General features: G+C 32.5%; 1 protein-coding gene across 7 annotated transcripts in view; it reads left to right on the top strand.

The window, feature by feature from the left end:
• YTHDC1 (YTH N6-methyladenosine RNA binding protein C1) overlaps window positions 1-20,163 on the top strand; it is a 32,497-nt gene extending 12,334 nt beyond the window's left edge. For 3 of the 7 annotated variants that reach the window (XM_090266805.1, XM_090266799.1, XM_090266800.1), the window contains exons 5-17: window positions 3,235-3,324; window positions 3,766-3,819; window positions 4,397-4,491; window positions 6,248-6,356; window positions 6,443-6,560; window positions 10,224-10,308; window positions 11,180-11,346; window positions 13,830-13,912; window positions 15,112-15,148; window positions 15,221-15,284; window positions 15,395-15,457; window positions 16,915-17,049; window positions 19,182-20,163. In XM_090266805.1, the coding sequence (XP_090122931.1) occupies window positions 3,235-3,324; window positions 3,766-3,819; window positions 4,397-4,491; window positions 6,248-6,356; window positions 6,443-6,560; window positions 10,224-10,308; window positions 11,180-11,346; window positions 13,830-13,912; window positions 15,112-15,148; window positions 15,221-15,284; window positions 15,395-15,457; window positions 16,915-17,049; window positions 19,182-19,400 (1,319 nt within the window). In that variant the 3' untranslated portion in view covers window positions 19,401-20,163. The remainder of the gene's footprint in view (window positions 1-3,234; window positions 3,325-3,765; window positions 3,820-4,396; window positions 4,492-6,247; window positions 6,357-6,442; window positions 6,561-10,223; window positions 10,309-11,179; window positions 11,347-13,829; window positions 13,913-15,111; window positions 15,149-15,220; window positions 15,285-15,394; window positions 15,458-16,914; window positions 17,050-19,181) is intronic. The other 4 variants (XM_090266802.1, XM_090266801.1, XM_090266803.1 and 1 more) reach the window with 3 other exon arrangements.
• Window positions 20,164-20,471: the final 308 nt, after the last annotated feature.

Genomic DNA, 20,471 nt, shown 5'->3' with positions numbered 1-20,471 from the left:
GGCCAGGGTACTTAAAGATCTTTGCCCGTGTATAAGGGTTATTATACTCACTGCTGTCTTATGTAAAGATGCAGCCAGATCTGCTACTTCAGTAAAATGTACTAAACATTGCAATACAAGAAAAATCCTCTTCTTTTGTCTATAGGATAGGTACATAGTCATTATTATAGAATTTTATCATTTTAGTGGTACATTGTTAGTAAATCATTCTTGTTAGAATGTAGATGACAGAGCCAATGGCCAGCTACTTCTGTCATTGACAGCTGAAGTGCTTTCAGTCTTTTGCTCTAGAGTTTTTTAAGTTTGGGAGTTTTGAAAGCTGATGGGGTATATCTTTTATAACAATGGATAGAGAACAAAGATTGCATTGGCAATATCAATTTTCATTTATTGTGGAAAATGTGTCTAACAACTGTGGGGTTAGAAACATTTTATGATAGGAGTCTTCTTTTTGGTATCCTTGGTAGAAACTGTGTCTTAGACTTCATCTTGTTTAAGTTTATAAGAGAAACTTACTTAAATGGTAGGACCTGAAATCTGCTGATACTGTAGCAAAGTACTTTATTATTATCGTAGTTAAGATATTTCATATTGAATGGTATCCAACTGTTTAATAAAATCTTGATAATCAAAACTGTTAATAGAAGATACATATATATTTGTTTTAAAAAGATACCTGAAACTCCTTATTTTCCTTAATAAAGGAGATTTTACAGAATTTTCTTCAAAGATCCCTTATGTGGAAGATGTTTTAGAGACTATTTAGTATGTATTTAGTATTATTTTTATCATGGAGTAGCTTCTCTTTATAATAAATGGGTAAAAGAAATAATGAAGTGGATTTGGGGCTCCTTGATTAGAAGAGATCAACTTTTAAATATAAGGGATTTCAACTTGTGCCACAATTTTTTTAGATTTCAGTTTATTTTACCTTTCTTTTTTTCTCAGAATTTTGAGTAATTGTCTTACAAAGGTAACACAGTTTGATGGTTGTTCAAGATTTGTTAGATGACTTTCATTGTTCTTTTGACTTGAGAATAATAGATGGGAGAGGAGATCATAAACTTTATTAAAGAGTATAGGAGTTATTTGTGCAAAAAAGATGAAAAATGCTTGTAGATTTCTCATGGTAATGTTAGATTCAACATTACATAAAAACAGTAGGACAGGGTCATATTTGTGCTTCTATTTTTTTTCTGCATTATCTTTGTAAGAGATCTTTTTAGTACTTTGAACAATAAGGTTTTTAAAAAATTAAATGTATTGAGTAACATTGGTTAATAACGTTTATAGACATTTCAGGTGTACAGCTTTATAATACACATCTGTATACTTACCATCCAGACTATAGTCTCCTTCCGTCACTGTATATTTAACCCCATGAAGCATTGTTTTTAAATAGCAGCAGGAGATGTATCATTCTTAGTGATCAATTTATAGTAGTATTTGGACTCCTAAATATTCAAAGGAAAAATTAAAAGAAGCATGCTAGGATTTTTGAAAGAAAAAATTTAAGGTTTTATTTTTTAAATCTCGTTCATGTGGATGTCATATTTGATTCAATGAATCTAGTGCGTACTGTATACTGTGTGCCAGGTACTATAGGTAGGTGTAGTCAGTGAATGAAACAAATGCTTTAGAAAGAGATTTGGATTTTAACACAACCCTTGGTTTTTCATCTATTTGGGTGAGGTTCTTAGTATTTATACTGAAAGTTTCAGTCAGGTCACAAAGTTAAGGATCATTATTCAAAGCCAGCAATCCTGATAATAAATGCTTGTCTCAAAATATCGCTGGTTATTTGAAATAATCATTCAGCTTACATAGTTGCTAGCTTTAAATGGTCTTAGCTTTGTAATTGTTCAATTATGTGCTTCTTTGCTCTTCCTTTCAGCTCTGAGTTAACAAAATTAGCGTCATTTATAAGCTTGTTACATCTCTTTGGATTTGCAGTTATTAGTAAATTACAGAGGGGAAGATGCTTAAACTGAAAGAAGAGAAACTTGGGAGGTCCTTGGAGTTTTCTGAGACTTAGAATTCCCTTTCAAGAATAGTAATAAAATATCTTTTTTATTGGCTCATTAAGAATAGAGCTCAGGGTTTGTACTTTCAAGTTACAGGACATGCATTTGAAACTAGGTTCTACTACCCAGAAACTGCAGGACACTGGCCAAGTTGCCTTATAAAACACCACTCTAGAAGTTCTCTTTCTGTAAATGAAAATAATGGCATTATGTATCTCATGAGCTTGTTAGGATTAAGGGAGATAAATTATTGAAAGCTTTTATAGTAGTTAACTCTATAGAGCCATTATATAATAGGAGATATGCAAGATCATTGATGGTTATATTTCAGCTTTGGTTTTTTAATATGTAAAAATGCATTTTCTCCCTTCATGTTCATTCTTATCTCCTAGCTGAAAAGTAAAGGAGCTTATAATGGTATAATTAAAATACCAATAAATAGAGACAGGAGAACTTTGTTCCATTTATGGGCTTATAAATTTTCAGATTAAGCTTGAAGTAGTTTTTATATGACAGGTAATGCAAACCTTCTGTTTACTGAAAAGTCCCATCTTTTTTATCAAAATACATCGGAAATCGTTAAGAATTTAGGAATTAATTTTAGATAGACTTTGAAGATACGTGCGGTAACCCAGGAAGGAAATGATCAAGAGGAATGGAATTGAAGATACAAAAACGAGCAGTGGCCACCAGAAGGGAGTCATTAATTTACTATAGTTTTTTTTTTTTTTTTTTAAACAGTTGAATAGCTTTGGGTCTAGCGTTCATTAGACATCTAAGATAGAATGAGTTGGAATTGTGATGCAGATTCATAGTTTACTTTTAAAAAAGAGGACCTAGAACAGTGGAACCTGATACATAGACGAGAATACAGTAATTTTATTGAAGGAAAAATTGGGTTTGCTTTGCAGATACTTTCCCCCACTGGAAAACTATCCAAGACATCTTTATATATAGGATAAATAGCTCACAATTATGGGCATGTGTTTTTATTTGATTGGAATTGGTGGAAGAAACAACAATATGTCTTTAGTTTTTGAACAGTGTCTTTGAAATGGAACACCTCATTCTGAGGGAATGACTATAAACAGGAAAGAGATTAACAATGGTTAATATTTAGGGATTATGCAAAAAAAGTACATAATAATACATTCTTGTTTATTATACCTGTGTTGTAAATTTTTTAAAAATCTTGTTCAATTCTTTTTAGATGAGAAAAAGAAGGAAAGAAAGAGAGCTAGAGGCATTTCTCCAATTGTTTTTGATCGAAGTGGAAGCTCTGCATCAGAGTCATATGCAGGTATTCTCATTTACCTTTATTTGCGATCATATGTGACTGATTCTAATGTAATCTGCTATAGAAAGTGTGGAGGCTGTAGTTTAGTATGAACTTGTTGATGGCATGTTCAGTGTAATAATTCTAGAGAAAACTAAGCTTTTTCTTATTATTTTAATCCTGTTCTGTTACTGCTTAAGTGGAATTTCACTTTTTTTTTTCCCTTGGAAGATGATGATTCAGTGACTAGTTTTCTGAGTGGGAAACTGTTGAAATATACATATCTTGAAAAATTGAAACAACCAAAAAGCAAAACACTCGTACACATTGAGAAGTATTTGTGTGTGTGGGTGCGCCAGGAAGAATAATTTGTCTTGAATGAGAACTTTATGTGACAAGACTGTAGAATTTTGTTTTATCTCTATTAAAGCTCAATCTGAACAAATGTACTTTGGCTAAATACAGGTTCAGAAAAGAAGCATGAGAAATTATCATCTTCCGTTCGTGCTGTCCGAAAAGGTATCATTTAAATTTGAAATTGTTTTCATTGCATGCTGCATAAAGTCATTGTTTTGCCTTATTGGTTCTCCATTAATAGTTAGTTTTAATGTAGTAATGTTCTGATATATTAATGAAAAAATCATGTGGTCTTACATAGATCTCTATGTTCACTTACTGCATATCTTTAGAGCAGTAGCACACATCTCAGGATACGTTACAGTTTGGGGCACACATCTCAGGATACGTTACAGTTTGGGGACACAGTGGATGGTATATATATATTTCAATAGCATAATCTTATCAATCTTTAAAAGAAAAATCTGATGAAAGAAATAAAATTTGTAGCCATTTTCATACTTAAGTATGGATCTGATGATATATCGGAACATCACTGGATTAGGTTTACTTTCTTGCAAAATGCTGATTCTTTTCTTAGCTTTGCTTCATTATGTCTTGTGGCTTAGATTTACAGGTTGAATGGGTGATTATGAAATTTAAAAGTTCAGCTGGGTTTTGGAGGGCTAATTTTAGTACAACTTAACACCCCTTTTTGTGATAATGACATCTCTAATCAATTTGGATTTCTTTTTTTCAGATCAAACGAGTAAACTCAAATATGTCCTACAAGATGCAAGATTTTTTCTCATAAAGAGTAACAACCACGAGAATGTGTCTCTTGCCAAAGCTAAGGTATTAGCATCAGTTTTGTTAAAGTTATCCTAATCTTGAAAATTTTAAATGGGAAGGTCAAGCTAATTAGCGCAAGATACTATCATCTTTCATAAAAACTTTAAAGATCCAGAGCCCAGTTGTCACTTAGGGTCTGTTTTGTGCTTGGTTAGGCAACCTAATAGTAATTTTAGTTTTCTTTTAAATCTTTAAAAGATGGTTTTAGAAGTCAGATATTAAATATTGAAGAATATATTTGTATTATATTTTGTACCAAAAAAGATGTATTTCTTGTTGATTTTTGTGTTTTTATAGTCAGTTGCTAATTATTATTATTATTATTTTTTTTTTGGCAGAATTGCTAATTATTTTTAATTTTTTTTTAAGATTTTATTTTTAGGCGGGGGGGTAGAAAGAGAGGGAGAAAGACATAGATGTGAGAGAGAAACATGCATTGGCTGTCTCTTGCATGCCCCTAACTGGGGGACCTGGCCCGCAACCCAGGCATGTGCCCCGATTGGAAATTGAACTGGTGACCTTTCAGTTCACAGGCTGACGGCACTCAGTTCACACTGAGCCACACCAACCAGGGCTGTACTAACACTTTTAAAAAAGTTTTGTTAATCAATTTTTGCTCTATATTGATGCTTGTTTTACACCTTGAGATCTTGAAAATAATTCAGTTCTTTATGGAGAGCTTTTTATTTTTGAAAGTAAGATCACTTGGAATTAGAAGGAAAGGAAAAGATTAGCTTAAAGGCCAACAGCAGGCTTTACAAAAAGGATGTGCCCAGTTGCTGTAGGATGTTCTAAGATAATCATTTCCTTTTAATGTTTTTGCTACAAAAATACACATTTGTTACAGCAGCTATTATACCTTTCTATTCTTGGTTTAAAATGAGTAATCACAGTTTCTGCTAATTTTTGGAAAATTAAAAACTAAAGGTAAACATTTTTTTCTAACAATATTTCTATCATTATTAATATTCTATATTTGTAACTTATATCAAGGATTACCCATCAAACTACATATGGAAGGACTAATGTACCCAATAGCTATCTAGTAGAGGTTTATTCTTTTCTTTAGCTGTAGTGGATTTAGGCACTAGTAATTAAGCACTTAGTGTGAATGAGATCTAGATTGAGCAGATAAAACTAAATTAGAGTGTTTGCCTCACTGGCCCATTCTTTCTCTTAATCATTCATGAACAAAGAATTGCTTAAAATTCTTTGGAAATTAACTGTGTTCTGGCTCTGTAAAGAACACAGGCCTCTTCAGTTGGAACTAGATACATAAAAATTTGAACTTAAGTAGAAAAACAAATACTAGAAATTTGATAAATTTTTCATATATTGATAATTTTAAATTATTTTCTTAGTCACAGTCTTTTAAGACAAAAAAATATGTGTTGTAATTCGCCTTCAAACAACATGTTTTTCCCACAGTAAAATGACTGATATTAAGATAATTTTGGGTGATTGTTTTTATTATATAAAATTCTAACCTATAAGCTTTGAATCCCATTTCTCCCCAAACGTATATTTACTCCAGTTGTTTTAATAATTTTGTTAAGGTTGGTAATTTTTTCCATATATTTCCTGAGTTTTAAAAAAATCATTACGTTATTTTAATAGCTGATAAGTAAGACCTCTTCATTCTAGCTTACTTGAATTGAAAATACAACAGTATCAATAGCTTTGGTCTTTTGCAAATATACTTGGAAGCGTGAAAGATTTACATTAATTATAATCTATATGATCTGCATTTTTTGTATAGGGTGTATGGTCCACACTGCCAGTAAATGAGAAGAAATTAAATGCTGCATTCAGATCTGCAAGGAGTGTTATCTTAATATTTTCTGTCAGGGAAAGTGGAAAATTTCAAGGTAAGAATAAAAATGATCTGGATATATGAAGACATTGATTATACTATATTAGCATTTTTATATTATGTTGTGGTTTGTTTCCCTAGGATTTGCAAGGCTTTCTTCAGAATCACATCATGGAGGATCTCCTATACATTGGGTGCTTCCAGCAGGAATGAATGCTAAAATGTTGGGAGGTGTCTTTAAAATTGACTGGATTTGCAGGTAAGTTACAAGTATAGATAATTAAAGTTGCCCTTGTTTTGAATGAATGGGCTGGGCTACCAGTTGGGAATAATGTTAAAACTCCATGGTGGTTTAGTGGAGTTTTTATCATTCTCTCTGGTTATTCCTTTTTTTTTTGTCTTATTTCTGGGCTGATTTGGATTATAAAATTTAACAATGTTAATGTAAAAATAGAATCAATAATACTTAGCTTTCTTGTTTACTATCTTTATAATCTAATGTAGGATGTAAAGTTTAAAGGTTTGTTTAGTCAAGATTCTTATGTATTTTATTCACCATAATAGTAATATAGCAGTAAATTTATCATGAATTAGATAATTATTTGGAATTTTATGTGGCATATATCTATATAATAGTGATTTAACATGTTGTTTTTACTGTGGAGTGGGAAAACACTTCCTAACATTTTGGGGGTGACCAATTTAGTTGTGAACAAGTTGTGATTTTTAAGGAGGTCAGCAGTAATTGTGATTTAAATGCTTATTAGAAAAAGACTTATTTTGAACACTGAGTTACTACCACTCCTCTTATGTTCTTACTGAATGATCGTGCATTGTTTAAAAATGATTTAAAAAGTCAATTTTGTTGATACACACAAAACTTTAGCACTAAATCAAATGGACAGTCTCCTGTGAAGAGCTGCAAAATGAAGCAGAGGGCAGAAATCTTTTATAGGATAAAGAATGAAGAACAAGGAAGAGACAAATAGGAAATAACTAATTGGCTGTGTCCACACTGTGAACCTTCTTTGGGGTGAAAAAGCTTTGAGTTGGCTAAGAATATCTTAAGTTTCAGTTTGCTGACATGGCTTCCTGGGCAGAAGTGGCTCTATCTTGGGCCTAGAAAGTTATTTAAACACATACAGGTCTAATTATTTAAGTGAACTTTATATGGCATATACTAATCTATTACCTATAAAATTAATTTTAGTCTAATAAAAATTACCTAAAAGGGTTCCACTAGTGTTTTGTAATTTATTTGTTGGCTTAGGTGTTGGATTTTGATAGGGATGGTGGAAGGGAATAAGGAGGAAAAACGCAATTTATATTCAGGTAGGCAGATGAGCATAAGAAGAACATGAAAATAGAAACCGTGGGGTGGGAGGGTATGTGAGTGGGCTAGGCAGTCACTTTTTTTATGAAGCAGATAGTGAAGAGAAGACCAAAACGGAAAGATAAAGAGTAATGTGCCCAACCTAAGGCGTTAGGCCTTTACTGTGGGACAGTGAGGAACTATCAAGAAACATAGGCAGTGATATAGTGGAAATAGTGTGTTAGGTTGATTGTTCATAGAGTAGCAAAAAACTGCATAAAAACGTGTCATTACTCATCCTGTCATTGGATGAATAAATTGGTTAAGTAAATTAAGGTTTGTTACTTAAATGTAATATGCAGAAATAATTGTCCATGGAACAAAAAAGGAAAGGTATAACAGATAAAAAAAGAATTACAATGTTGGACTGTGATGTTAGGGTAGCGGGCGTTTGGGTGATAATCTCCCTATTCCACTGCACTGAGTCTTAAAAGATAAATTCATAATCCTTAGGATTAACATTGTAATTAAGTTACAATTAAATTATAACCAGTAAAATTTAAAATCTGACAGTTTATAGGGAGAACAAGGTGTCAGTTATTTCTTACAGAGATATTATTTTTTGGATGGATTAAACTATAAAGGCCTAGGGAAAGGCTTTTTAGTTCATGTTTTTATGACTAGAAATATTGGTGTCTATGGAAAATATTTGGAGATGATACTTTCTTAGGAATATGAGGAAAAACAATCACCCAGTTTTAGATTAGTTGCAGCAAATTCTGTTTTGAATGTGAGTTTTTTTTGCCATTATTTACAATTACTGATAAGCAAATTTGTTTCTAAATTTTAGTAGGTGGGCTTAATTTATTCATGGATTATTGTTTTCATATTTCTCTTCATTGACTTACGGCTATTTTCCCACCTTGTTTGACTTGTATTTAGCACAGAAGAGGTACAAATCCAAATTATTCATCTTACTAATATTTTGTGCACTCTTGAACCACTCTTGATTTGTGAAGTAAGATGTGTATTAGACGAAGAGGCCTAGTCTTTCTGTAATACCTAGTGGGCAGATCTATCATGTACAGCCCACTTCCCTCACAGAGTCATATCGCCACCTCCACCGCAATGCATGCCACCTTATCACAATACTGCTATAACTTCAGGTATACTTCTCTTTCCCTGTGAATCTCAGCATTTTTTCCTAACGTTTAAAAATGTTACACAAAATTGGAGCATTTGATATTCATCTTTAAGGAAATTCATGTAAGATTAAAATAAGTGGTTACATAGCTTGTCCACTGGACCAGCTTACTTAGCTTTTCCTCTTCCCTTTTGCTTTTGCTCTAAGCCCTTCTCATTGCTTCAGATGCTGTAACCCTGCCTTACTGTTCTACATGAGCCAGTCCCCGAGCCCTTCGTCCTTCAGACTTGCCCCTATGCCACTTCCTCTAGGAAGCATTTTCTGATCATTTTTCTCTCCAAAAGAGACATGACTATACATTAAAAACAAAATGAAATTTTGTATTGAATTCTTTGTATCAGTTCTTTTACAAAATAATTATTTGTGCTTGTTTATTCTTTGTTAGCTGTGGAAAAAATAGTAGTAATGAAAACAGCTCTTTACCTTATGCATCTACGTATATCCTTTCACTGAGCAGTTTCATTTGTATTGTAGATATAATAGTTCTTAAAGCATTTATTTAATTTGGCTTACTCACTTTGTACACAAACATAAAAACTTATACCAAATGATGGTATCATTTTTTATTAGTTCTTAACAGCTAACAAGTATTAAATGTCATGTGTGCTTTCAGCATCATGCTAGGTTGATAAAGAATTACAAAAATACAAGGTATCTTGTTTTTTTTTTAAGTTAGACCATTTTGCCCTATAGCTCAGAAAGAGTTAAGAGTTTGTTTAAAATTATATACTAGAATACTACACTATAGTGTAAATAGAGGGCATAATTAATACATAAAAATATATAGATTTATAGACAAATGTTTGTATTGTTAAGAGCCATTCTGTGGATAATGGGTGATAATTAATTGCCTTATTAAATGGGGAAGACATTTGAATCTGGGAAAGCAACCCTGAACCAGGGATAAGGGGACATTTATTTTTTTTTTGGTATTAACTACATTGTTAAGATTCAGCTCTTTGTTGATCAGTTAATAAAAAATACAAATTTTTTGAGTACACAGAATCAAGAAATATACTAAACATTTTATATATATGTCATTTCATTTGCAAGCTATTTAAGAAGTAGGAGGTGATATCATTGTTTGTAAGTTGAAGAAACTCAGACTCAGAAGTTAAGAGACAAAGAGAGCTGGATCTCAAACTCCAAATCGTCTTGGTTTCCAAGTTCATGTTCTTAAGTACTACATTATTTAGCTTTTTTTGAGTGCACCCAAAATGGAGAATGTGACAAGAGTGTATCTCTGAAGGGGCTCCTTCTCTGGGGAATAAGCTCTACCAATCTAAGTGATGCTTCAATTTTAGTCACATTTAAATCATGATTAACATAGGAACTGACTACTGAAAGTAGCATAAGCTCCTTAAAGTATTCTGCAAAAAATGTAATTACTATTACTTTGTGTTTAGGCGTGAATTACCCTTCACTAAGTCGGCTCATCTCACCAATCCTTGGAATGAACATAAACCAGTAAAGATTGGACGTGATGGACAGGTTTGTTAATTAATTGATTCTTTTAAAAACAAATTTAATCAATATTTTTTGAGATCTTTATTGAGGAACATTTTAAACTTTCTGAAAGACTGTGTGTGTAGGATTAAGGGGAAATGTATTTATTTGGAGTTTATGATTATTGTGGTTATGACTTATTAATAAGACCTCCACCAGTGTTGGAAGTTTTATATGGTACTTTCATTAATACAATTGAAAGAAACATTTTTGAAGAGAATTGGCCTGATTTAAATGGCTTTTCATTATGTTATCACTGGTATTCTAAACTTCGTGTACATTTTAGAAATGCCAATTAACATCTTTGCTTATGTTTTCTGAATAGAAAGAAGCTTTATGAAAAGGTCAGTATATGTACTGAGATTTCAAGTGTTACAGTTACTTAAAATAAACACAAACCTTTGACCCACGTAGTTTTTTGTAGGTAATTTTAAACCAGAGGTATTCAGTTTTCACTGCTCATAAGTGAAAATGTTGATAATTGGATTTCAGTGCATTTAGCAGTGTATAATTATCAAATATGTTGGCACGCACTAACATACATGTTTTTCCTCCACTGTATTGAAATGTATGGATGCCGTTGTCCCGATATTTCTGCAGAGGGCAGTTGTCTCAGTTTTAAGCAACTGCATTTGTGTATTCGACAATTCTACGCTTTTTTGTTTTACCCTTGTTGAAGACAGGAAACAATGTTGAAAGGTTTAAACCTTTCAAGGAAGTTTATTGGAATCCCATGTGATCACCAGTTTTGGGAAAGAAGTCTCCAAGACAGTTTGTTCTTGTACATCAGGAAAATACAAATTGATTTTAAGTTTCCTCTATTTTCATTTTGTACTTTATTACTTTCCTATTCTAGGAAATTGAACTCGAATGTGGAACCCAGCTTTGTCTTCTATTTCCCCCTGATGAAAGTATTGACTTGTATCAGGTCATTCATAAAATGCGTCACAAGAGAAGAATGCATTCTCAGCCCCGATCAAGAGGACGTCCATCCCGTCGAGAACCAGTCCGGGATGTGGGAAGGTTAGAAACGTTCTTTGGACTGATAATAGGCACATGTATCAGAATAACATGATGGAGGAATGTGATTCGTCAAAAGTTTGTCCTGCGGTAAAGAAGAAAGAGAAAATCCTCAAATCAAGCTGCATGGACTAGTTTGTGGCTTCATTGAGGATTTCACATGGTCACCTTGATCTCAGTCATTTTTCAAGAGGAAAATGGGGATCTTTCCTTATGCAGAAAATTATTTGCTAAAGAGTATTATCCAGTTTAGATTAGTTATTCTGATAATACAATGTGTAAAATTGAAAAGAGGTAGGCCTTTGTTGCTAAAAACAGGCTAGAAAAGAGGAAGAGGAGGAAGTCTATTCGCAAAAAATGTTAATATTTTGTAAAAAGCCTTTTCTTGCAGGTTTGTCTCTGGATAAGCCTTATGAGATATGGGACTTTTATAAAGGATCACTAATATTTTTTCAGAAGATGACGCCTCATTTAGAGGATAAAATATTTTAAATTATTTTGATATTCAAGAGGAGCATTATTGGGACTATTTCAAATTTTATCACCGTGATGTGTTAATCCCATTGCCAGATATTCTCTAACATGTACCCAGTGAATTCATACATCTTGCTGAGCTTCTGAAAACAGTAGGTCCTTTCCAGAGGGGATCAAGTGGCCCTGGGAGACCCGGCAACAAACCAAAACGAAGGGCTGTTGCTGTGTCTGTTTACAACTTTTCCAGATGCTGGCAGTACCTGTGGACTTAAAAGTGTTTTTTAGAGGATCGCCATGGTTATTGATCACTGCTTTATGAACTAAACATCATTTTCCAGGAAAAGGGGGTTTAACTTGTTACAGAATTGGAGAAGTCTTTGCAAAGGACTGATTTAAGCCCTTCTACCCAACACCTTCCCCTGTATAGATTTGCATACAGCTAATCTAAAATATTCTGCTAAAGACTGTTGGATGTATGGTTGATGGGATGAAACCTTTGGTTAAGTTTCCTTTTGATGGAAACATCCTGTGGTAGGTACAGATAATCCAACAAGAGCCCCCATTTCTTTGAGCTTAAAAAGGACACTGTCAAGTAGGTAGGAGGAAACCTGGCAGAGCCCCCTTATTTTCTGGCCTAAAAGGACTGAGCACCAAGATGTCTTTTGAAGTTTTAAGCTAAGAGGTTTCCAGTGCAATACAGTACATACAAGTGAAGTTTTTACCTCAGTTTTGCAATGGACTGCAAACTATACTTATTACACCACTACACCTTCTCAAGCCTGCCAGGGCCTCCATATGTGTATGTGGCTTACAGCTTAAAGTCAGTAGTTGGACTACTGTATGAACTGTTACTATCATGTTTTATACCGGTCGTAAATGCACTCCCCAAACTACAAGAAAGCGGTATGTTTATTTTTTAAACCAGCTTTTAATTTTCTTAGTCTTATTTATTGTAGATACAACTGTTTTATTCTGTTGGGGGAGGGGTTTGGGGTTGTTGCACTTACAGTTTACGTGAACTTGTGTTGCAAAAGTTAATAATACCCAGAAGTAGCTGGAAAACTAGTGATGCCAGGTTTTGACAGTTTTTGATAGTTTTTAGACATTAAGGGTAAAAAGATATACTTGTTACCTTTAAAATCTTGGACATTTAAAATTTTGTGTACCTCTTAAGTGCTAAGTAGAATGAAGTGTATTTGATTATGTATTACCTTAAACATTAAGATTTATGAAAGACAGTAGAGAACAACACTGTGCATAAGAGTAAAATTTTACTTTCTAAAGAATACACATTGAATTCCTTTTATGAACTCTGTTAAAACTATGCCCCATTACTTGCCAGTTTTATTTTAAGACATTATCTCTGGAAGAAATTTCCTTAATTCCTAAATGTTACTAAATACAGAAATTTATTTTTCATAGTATTAAGGTTTTCAAAACTTTCCTGTAAAGTCACTTTTAATAAGTTACCAAATTTTCTGTATGATGATATGAAAAGTATAATTTTATGCAAAAAAGAATATTTAAGAAATTCTTAGCTTTGTTAGACGTATCCAAAATGACATTAAGAAGTATAGATTTTAAACTTACCTATTGTGTAATGATGATAGATACTTTTTCCTTTTTCATTTGAAAAGAGACTTTATTTGGGAAAGTGTATTAATTGTTAAACTGGATTATTTAAATTAGTTCGAGGGGGGATCATGCACTTTTGTTTAGAGTACTGAAATGTCATTTACATATTTTGAGCAAATTCCTCTTTCCAGATGTCTCATCATAACATGAGGATTGCAGAGAATATCTACTTCCTGCAATATATTTAAAGATTGACTATAGTAATTTGGGAAATTAAAATTTAGAAATTTTAAGATTACTTGCTTACCACAATCTGGGTGTTATTTTAAAGTAAATAATGGGAAATTTTTTGTACTTATTTCTGTCAGAAACTCTTGCTTTACTATTTGTTCTCCAGCAGTTTTTCGTTTAATTTCTAATATGTCTAATTTGTGTAGGCGTCGACCAGAAGATTATGATATTCATAACACCAGAAAGAAACCAAGGATTGACTATGCCCCTGAGTTTCACCAGAGACCAGGTTAATATTTTATAATCCTGCAGATATTTGACTTAAAACTATTAAAAAACAACAAAAACACAAAAACTTCTATTGTAATAGGATAGTTTTAAAAGTGAGAAAACTAAGACATGAATTCTTAAAACTTTAGGGAATTATTAATAGTCCTCATCTAGTAACTTCCTCTCCTTTATTAAGGTTGTGTAATTTATTCTAGTGTGACTCATTCTCATAAATCTGTTAATCTGATATTGCTAATTTATAATTATTGCAAAAGGTTAGGTATAGTTAGGGAAGTCAATCTTGAACTCTATGCTTTTTATTTCCTATGATATTTAGTATTTCATGTGTTATATAGCTTTGATTGGGAGTTGAAATTATGATATATTTTTCTAAATAAAAATCTGACTATGTTTTTAGAGAAGAATGGGAAATATTTTGTTTGTAACCTAACAGCTTTTTAAGCAGTCTTTTCCCTTAATGAATTTAAAAAAAGGAAACGATTTACAAGAATGTATTTATTTAATATCGTGATACATTTATAAAAATTAGGCAATTTGGAAATTGGTATCAGTGACCATAACAGCACTATTACATAACAAGTGGCTTAATATGCCTTACTCTTCTCCAAAATGGGATATTATGGAGTGTGAAATTAGTTTTTCTCCAATAATAGGGCTACTGAAGTTTTCTGTGTTTTAATAATACTGAGGTCTTACTAAAAGGAGGTAGGAAAATACTTTTGTTGCCATGGTTATTTCATTTAAAATCTACACATCTTTATTTTTGCAGTTTTTTCTTCCCTTTAAGTTTACATTTTTTTAAAAGTATTTGTGGCTGACCTAGCAAGACTGTATACTCAGGTAGAAGGTAAACATTTGTTTTAAAGAAATTCTGTTGCAGTGTCCTCAAGATTATTCCTTTGCCCTTACTTTCCTTATGGTGCAGAATGAAGAAATTTTCTATCTAGCGAAAATTGGGGTGTGGATTTAGAAGATCCATATGAAAACCTCTAGCAGTTTATAATTCTGTGATACCAGTAAATTATTACTTCCTAGATTATCTGAGAAGAAAATCTGAAAATGGAATACAATAATAGTCTCACTTAATAGCATCACAGTATTCATGGGAAGAATTGAGATGAGTGGTAAGGAAGGCTTAATTATGATGCCATAATAAAAACTAAATTTCATTTACTAAAATGCTTGATGTTTGAACAGGGTATTTAAAGGACCCACGATACCAGGAAGTAGACAGGTAAGTTTGGTTCACTCTTGCTTAGTTTTGAATTACATTCTTGGAACTAGTTTATGAATTACCTGAATTTAGTTTCACAAATCTTATTCCCAACAGACGATTTTCAGGAGTTCGCCGGGATGTATTTTTAAATGGGGTAAGCATTTCATTTCATATATAAAATGTACATAAAATCAAGTTCTGATTTATTATGTAGTTTTGGGTTTTATTTCTATTTGTTATTGACATTATCGTCTTTTATTTTAGTCCTACAATGATTACGTGAGGGAATTTCATAACATGGGACCACCACCACCTTGGCAAGGAATGGTTTGTATTCTATTTTTGCAACTAATTTAACTATTTGCAGTTTCATGTTTTTGAGTGCTTACGTGAAATGTGATTCTTAAGAGACTTAAATATATATCTTTGGTAATAACTAATTGTATGCTGTTTTTAAAACTAAAGACTAATGAATAATTTGATTTGTGTTGATAACAGGTTTAATTGATAACGGTTATGGCTTATTATGGTAGTGGCTAGTGGTACAAACGCTGCCTGGGTTCATATACCTTACCTTCTTAATTCTGACGTTGGGCAAGTTTTATAATTTCTTTCTTAGTTTTCCTTGAATGTAAAACTCAATAAGCATTCGCTCATTCTTTGGCTCATCAAACTAATGTTTAGTATCTACTTTCTGTAAGGCACTGTGCTTGCTCTGGTTATCCATTGGCAAACAAAATTGACATTATACCTATTCTTGTATGGCTTAATATTTATGGAATAGTGTCAATCTTATAGGATTGTTGAGAAGCTAAACTAAAAAAATATGTGTAAAATTTAGTATAGTGTCTGATCCTAAAGTTTGGCAAATTCTCTATATAAATTAAGGTTAAGTAAACCCTGTTTCTAATTTTTAGTTTCTTTAAGAGAACTGGATATTCTTAAGAGTATATTTTCAGGTGTTAAGGGTAGGTGAAGCATTAATTCCCAAGAAATAAAAAACTTGGAAATGTAAATAGTTAGTTCTTATTATATTTTACCCTTAGAAAAATAATAGTAATACTGCCTGTAATGTGGTCTCTTCATCTGGTGTTTGTTTTATTTAAGGGCCTATATACAGATAGATGAATTACGAAGGTTTCTATTTTTTTTTTTATTTTAGAGTTTATGAAACTTAACACAAAAATTTAATACAATTTTGGCACTAACTAGAGAAGTAACCTTTGATTTGCTCTTAATTTATAATCAATTTAAAAGTTCATTAGCTATTAGAAGGTCTTTTTTTAAGAATAGATTTTTACATCATAGTTAAGATGACTGCTTGTAGAGCCAGAATGCCTCATGTGTACAGCTTTACTCCCCTATTAGCAATGTGATTTTAAGCAAGTTACCTAACCAGTTGGTGCCTCAGTTTTCCCTTTTGTAAAATAGGAATAATAGTACCTATCTCATAGAGTTGCCGTGAGAATTAAATGAGGCATATAAAGTGCTTAGGACAGTACTGACTCATAGATTATAAGGATCTGCTATTTCTGTTAGTATTTAAACCATACTGTATTAAAATATAAACAGGTTAAATCTCAAAAGATATGTAATTAGAGTTCATCATGAACATATTCTCAACAAGCAAATAAAGGATATTTTGAAAGAACCCTTGGCTAATACAGATTAAATATTTGTTTGGGATGGGTGGTTTAGGTGGGGGAATTCTAAGAGTGGTTTGTTTATAAGGATATTTGGTACATACTTATGGAAGAGGGCTTTTGTCTTTTGGGTTTTCTTAGGCTCCTTATCCAGGAATGGAACAACCTCCACACCATCCTTACTATCAGCACCACGCTCCCCCTCCGCAAGCTCATCCCCCTTACTCAGGACACCATGCAGTACCACACGATGCAAGATACAGAGATAAACGAGTAGTAAGTGCACGAGAAGGCAAAGTATGAGTGAGGGAACTACTTAGAATTGTGTAGGTAATTTAAATGTGGAAGCTACCATGCTATTTTGAGTGGTGGACTGTTCCATATTCTTAACTTACTCTTGAAGTAATTCATAACTTGTTTTTTATTAAAAATGTCTAATCCCTTTGGATTATTTAAATAAACTGTTTCTTTCACTGATCAAACACAAACTGCTTAAGTTGAGGAAACTCCTACATATAGGTCTTAGGTAATGTCCTAGGGGTATAGTATACTAGGATATTCTGTGTTTTCATTTATTATTGTGTAATTAATATTATTGCAAATAGGTATTTCTAAGCTTTTTGTGTGCTCTGACTCAATTTTCATAGGATAGATGGTGTATATTTAGTTAGTTAACATCTCCAAACTCATTTAGTTATTTGTTTCTACCAAATTTTGTTAAAATTAATAACCAAGTGAATTGTTTCACCTATCTCTGATTCTTAGGATGATGTTAGCAAATGACAAACATGTTATGATGTATCGGGAGAGTAAATTGTACTTTAATAGTTACTAGTTCTAATAATTTGATATGGTTGATATGGAAGCTTTTTTGACCACTTAAAAGGAGGATGAATGAAAGACAATCTATAGTTTTGTTTTGTTTTTTATTTTTATGCTAGTGAGGCTGACTTTATTAGATGGTATTCAGTTTTTCCCTAATAGCTCTTTTATTTTTAAAAGTTGAATTGTCTCCTAGCATTTGTTACAAGCATAATTCCTTTGTATATAAGTTTGATAGCCTTAGAAAGGTAGATTGGTAGTTAAAATAGGATATATGATTAGAAATTTCACCCACCAACCCCTAACCCCTAGACACACGCACGCACACATGCACGAGATGGGTTTGTGCTAGGTCACTTAGATGACAGAATGCATATTTCAGTGTTAGCCTGCCCAGAGGTTTCCTAGCCTATCTTTGGATACTTTCATCTATTGTCATTTATTTCCTTATCCCAGCGATTTTCAACCTTTTTTCTCTTATGGCACATAAACTAATTAATAAAATTCTGTGGCACACCAAGAATTATATTGTAATAGTTATAATTTTAATTGATTTACAAAAATATAATAGTAATTCCCTAATCTTTTTGCTCCAAAGTGATTTTTTAAAGTTAACTTATTTTTTAATTTTTTATTGAATTTATAAAGCGATAATTTTAAAAACCAGGTGCCTATACTTGTATATAAGGATTTCTGGTGCCAAGAAATAACCAACCAGACACAACCTTACTATGCAGTATGACCAATAAGATGCAACTTTATTATATGCCCTGTATGTTTATGGTTCAAGACAGGCTATTCACAGTAGACAGCTATTTTGTGTTGGCTGTTGTCATTTTTTTTAAATTTGCCAATCTAAGGGAATTGTATTTTTGAATCTTCTGTATATTTATGCTAACTTTTGAAAAGACACAAGTTCACTAAGTAAAGGTGAGTTAAGAATTAAGAGTAGAAAGCTAGAGCAGAGATCAAGCCTAGAATTAGTGACAAAGACAACTTGCATTTCACTTAGACAGTTCATCTTATTCTTGGCCTTCTCAGCCTTTTGTGTATTACTAGCTCTTTGTGGAATTCAGTCTTACGTGAAGTACATACTTTCTTAAAATTCTTTCAAATTTTATAAATGGTCATCAACAATAGTTTAGTTTGAAAGACAATCTGGAATGTGAGTATTCTGTTAGTTTTTAGAATCAAAGGCGAAGGTTATCAATAGGGGTTACTTGTTACAAAAAACATGGATGACGTTTAGTGTGATTGTCAGCATATGTGCATGACATGGTTGATAGTCATTAGGTGATTTACTTTGGCCGAAATCTTATTTAAAGGGATTGGATAGAAACGTCATTAAAATTATGTTAATAAACTGCATGGAATGATTTTTAGTGAGATACATATAACCCTCTATTGTAAGTATCTGATTAATTAAAACATCAAAATTCTGTTTCTAAATGTCAGAATTACATTTCGTGAATTAATGCATTAGTGCATTTCTCCAGATTCTTTCTACCAGACAGTAATGATAATGTAGGAACTCATAAATTTTACTCAGTTTTTGACATTCTTAAACAACTTCTTACCTTTCCTAGCACGATTATGATATGAGGGTGGATGATTTCCTTCGTCGCACACAAGCTGTTGTCAGTGGTCGGAGAAGCAGACCCCGTGAAAGAGATTGGGAACGAGAGCGAGACCGCCCCAGAGATAACAGAAGAGACAGAGAGCGAGATAGAGGACGTGATCGAGAAAGAGAACGATTATGTGATCGGGACAGAGACCGAGGGGAGAGAGGCCGATACAGAAGATAATGTGCTTGGAAGCACTGATTGTTTGAAGATAAAAAAAATCTTGTATTTTTTTTTGTGTGTGTTTACAAGTAGTAAATTTATTTTCAACTGTCTACTTAAAGTTCATTGTGTGTAGAAGGATTTATTATGACCCTCTTTGTTCCAAGCATGCAGTATAATAAGAACTGGAAAAAACTCAAATCCTCCAAAAAATGCACAGTTGACATTCTGAGTTGACACTTTTATTGGGGCAGAATGGAACAGTCCACAAATGTAGATATTGATTCATTCTCCGTAAATGTTCATCAACTTACAGTGTGTTCATCCTAGAGTTTACTCTTTGTTGCTTTTTTCCTTTTGGATTTTGATTATGACTGCCATGATATTTTGCTTTGATGTGTTTCTAACTGTAGTTGCACACGGTTCAGTAAAAATAATGCTGCTATCAAGTATGCAATTATTGAAGTATGATGGTTTGACTGTATGGCAGTGTTGTAGCAGCCTCTCGGTTCCACACTTCCCCTCTTTTTTTAACCTTAAATGACTTTTTAATTTTCTTAAGTCTTCGATGATGAGAGCAATATTATGAAGACATTGCTATCTAATTTTTAATCTTTTTCAATAAAAAATTCCTTGTTCAGTAGCATGGTTGATGCTATTGTTTAGCCTTCCCCTCCAAACTGTAAACATTGGCTTGGAATGTTCACAACTTGCGTGTGTGGCAGCAGAAGATAATCCCCATATTCTACATTGCTACTGTTTTATATAAAATAAATTGGTAAAGATTGACATCTGTTGTATTTCTTTCTTGTCTGGGTGCAAGTTTGTTTTCTTACACATTGGTAGACATAAAAGAATGCTTTGTGTTTATTGTAGGAACCATTTGCCTTTTTTTACAATTGATGTAGGCCAATTATATTAAATGCTTCTATTTCTATGTATGAACTAATGATACACAGTGGAATTACATTGGTATTTTGTTAAGTGTTTATTCTCCTGATAACATTTTAGGATCTACTCTTGTCAGAGGACTGTTATTTCTTATTTCAGGTTTTCTGTCCTAATATCATCTCATTAGTGAACTAATTTATG

Source organism: Furipterus horrens, unplaced genomic scaffold (genome assembly GCF_987537825.1).
Source record: "Furipterus horrens unplaced genomic scaffold, mFurHor1.1.pri manual_scaffold_2, whole genome shotgun sequence".
Lineage (NCBI taxonomy): Eukaryota > Metazoa > Chordata > Mammalia > Chiroptera > Furipteridae > Furipterus > Furipterus horrens.
The sequence above is the reverse complement of the archived record's forward strand: the minus strand, read 5'-3'. Positions and strand labels throughout refer to the sequence as shown.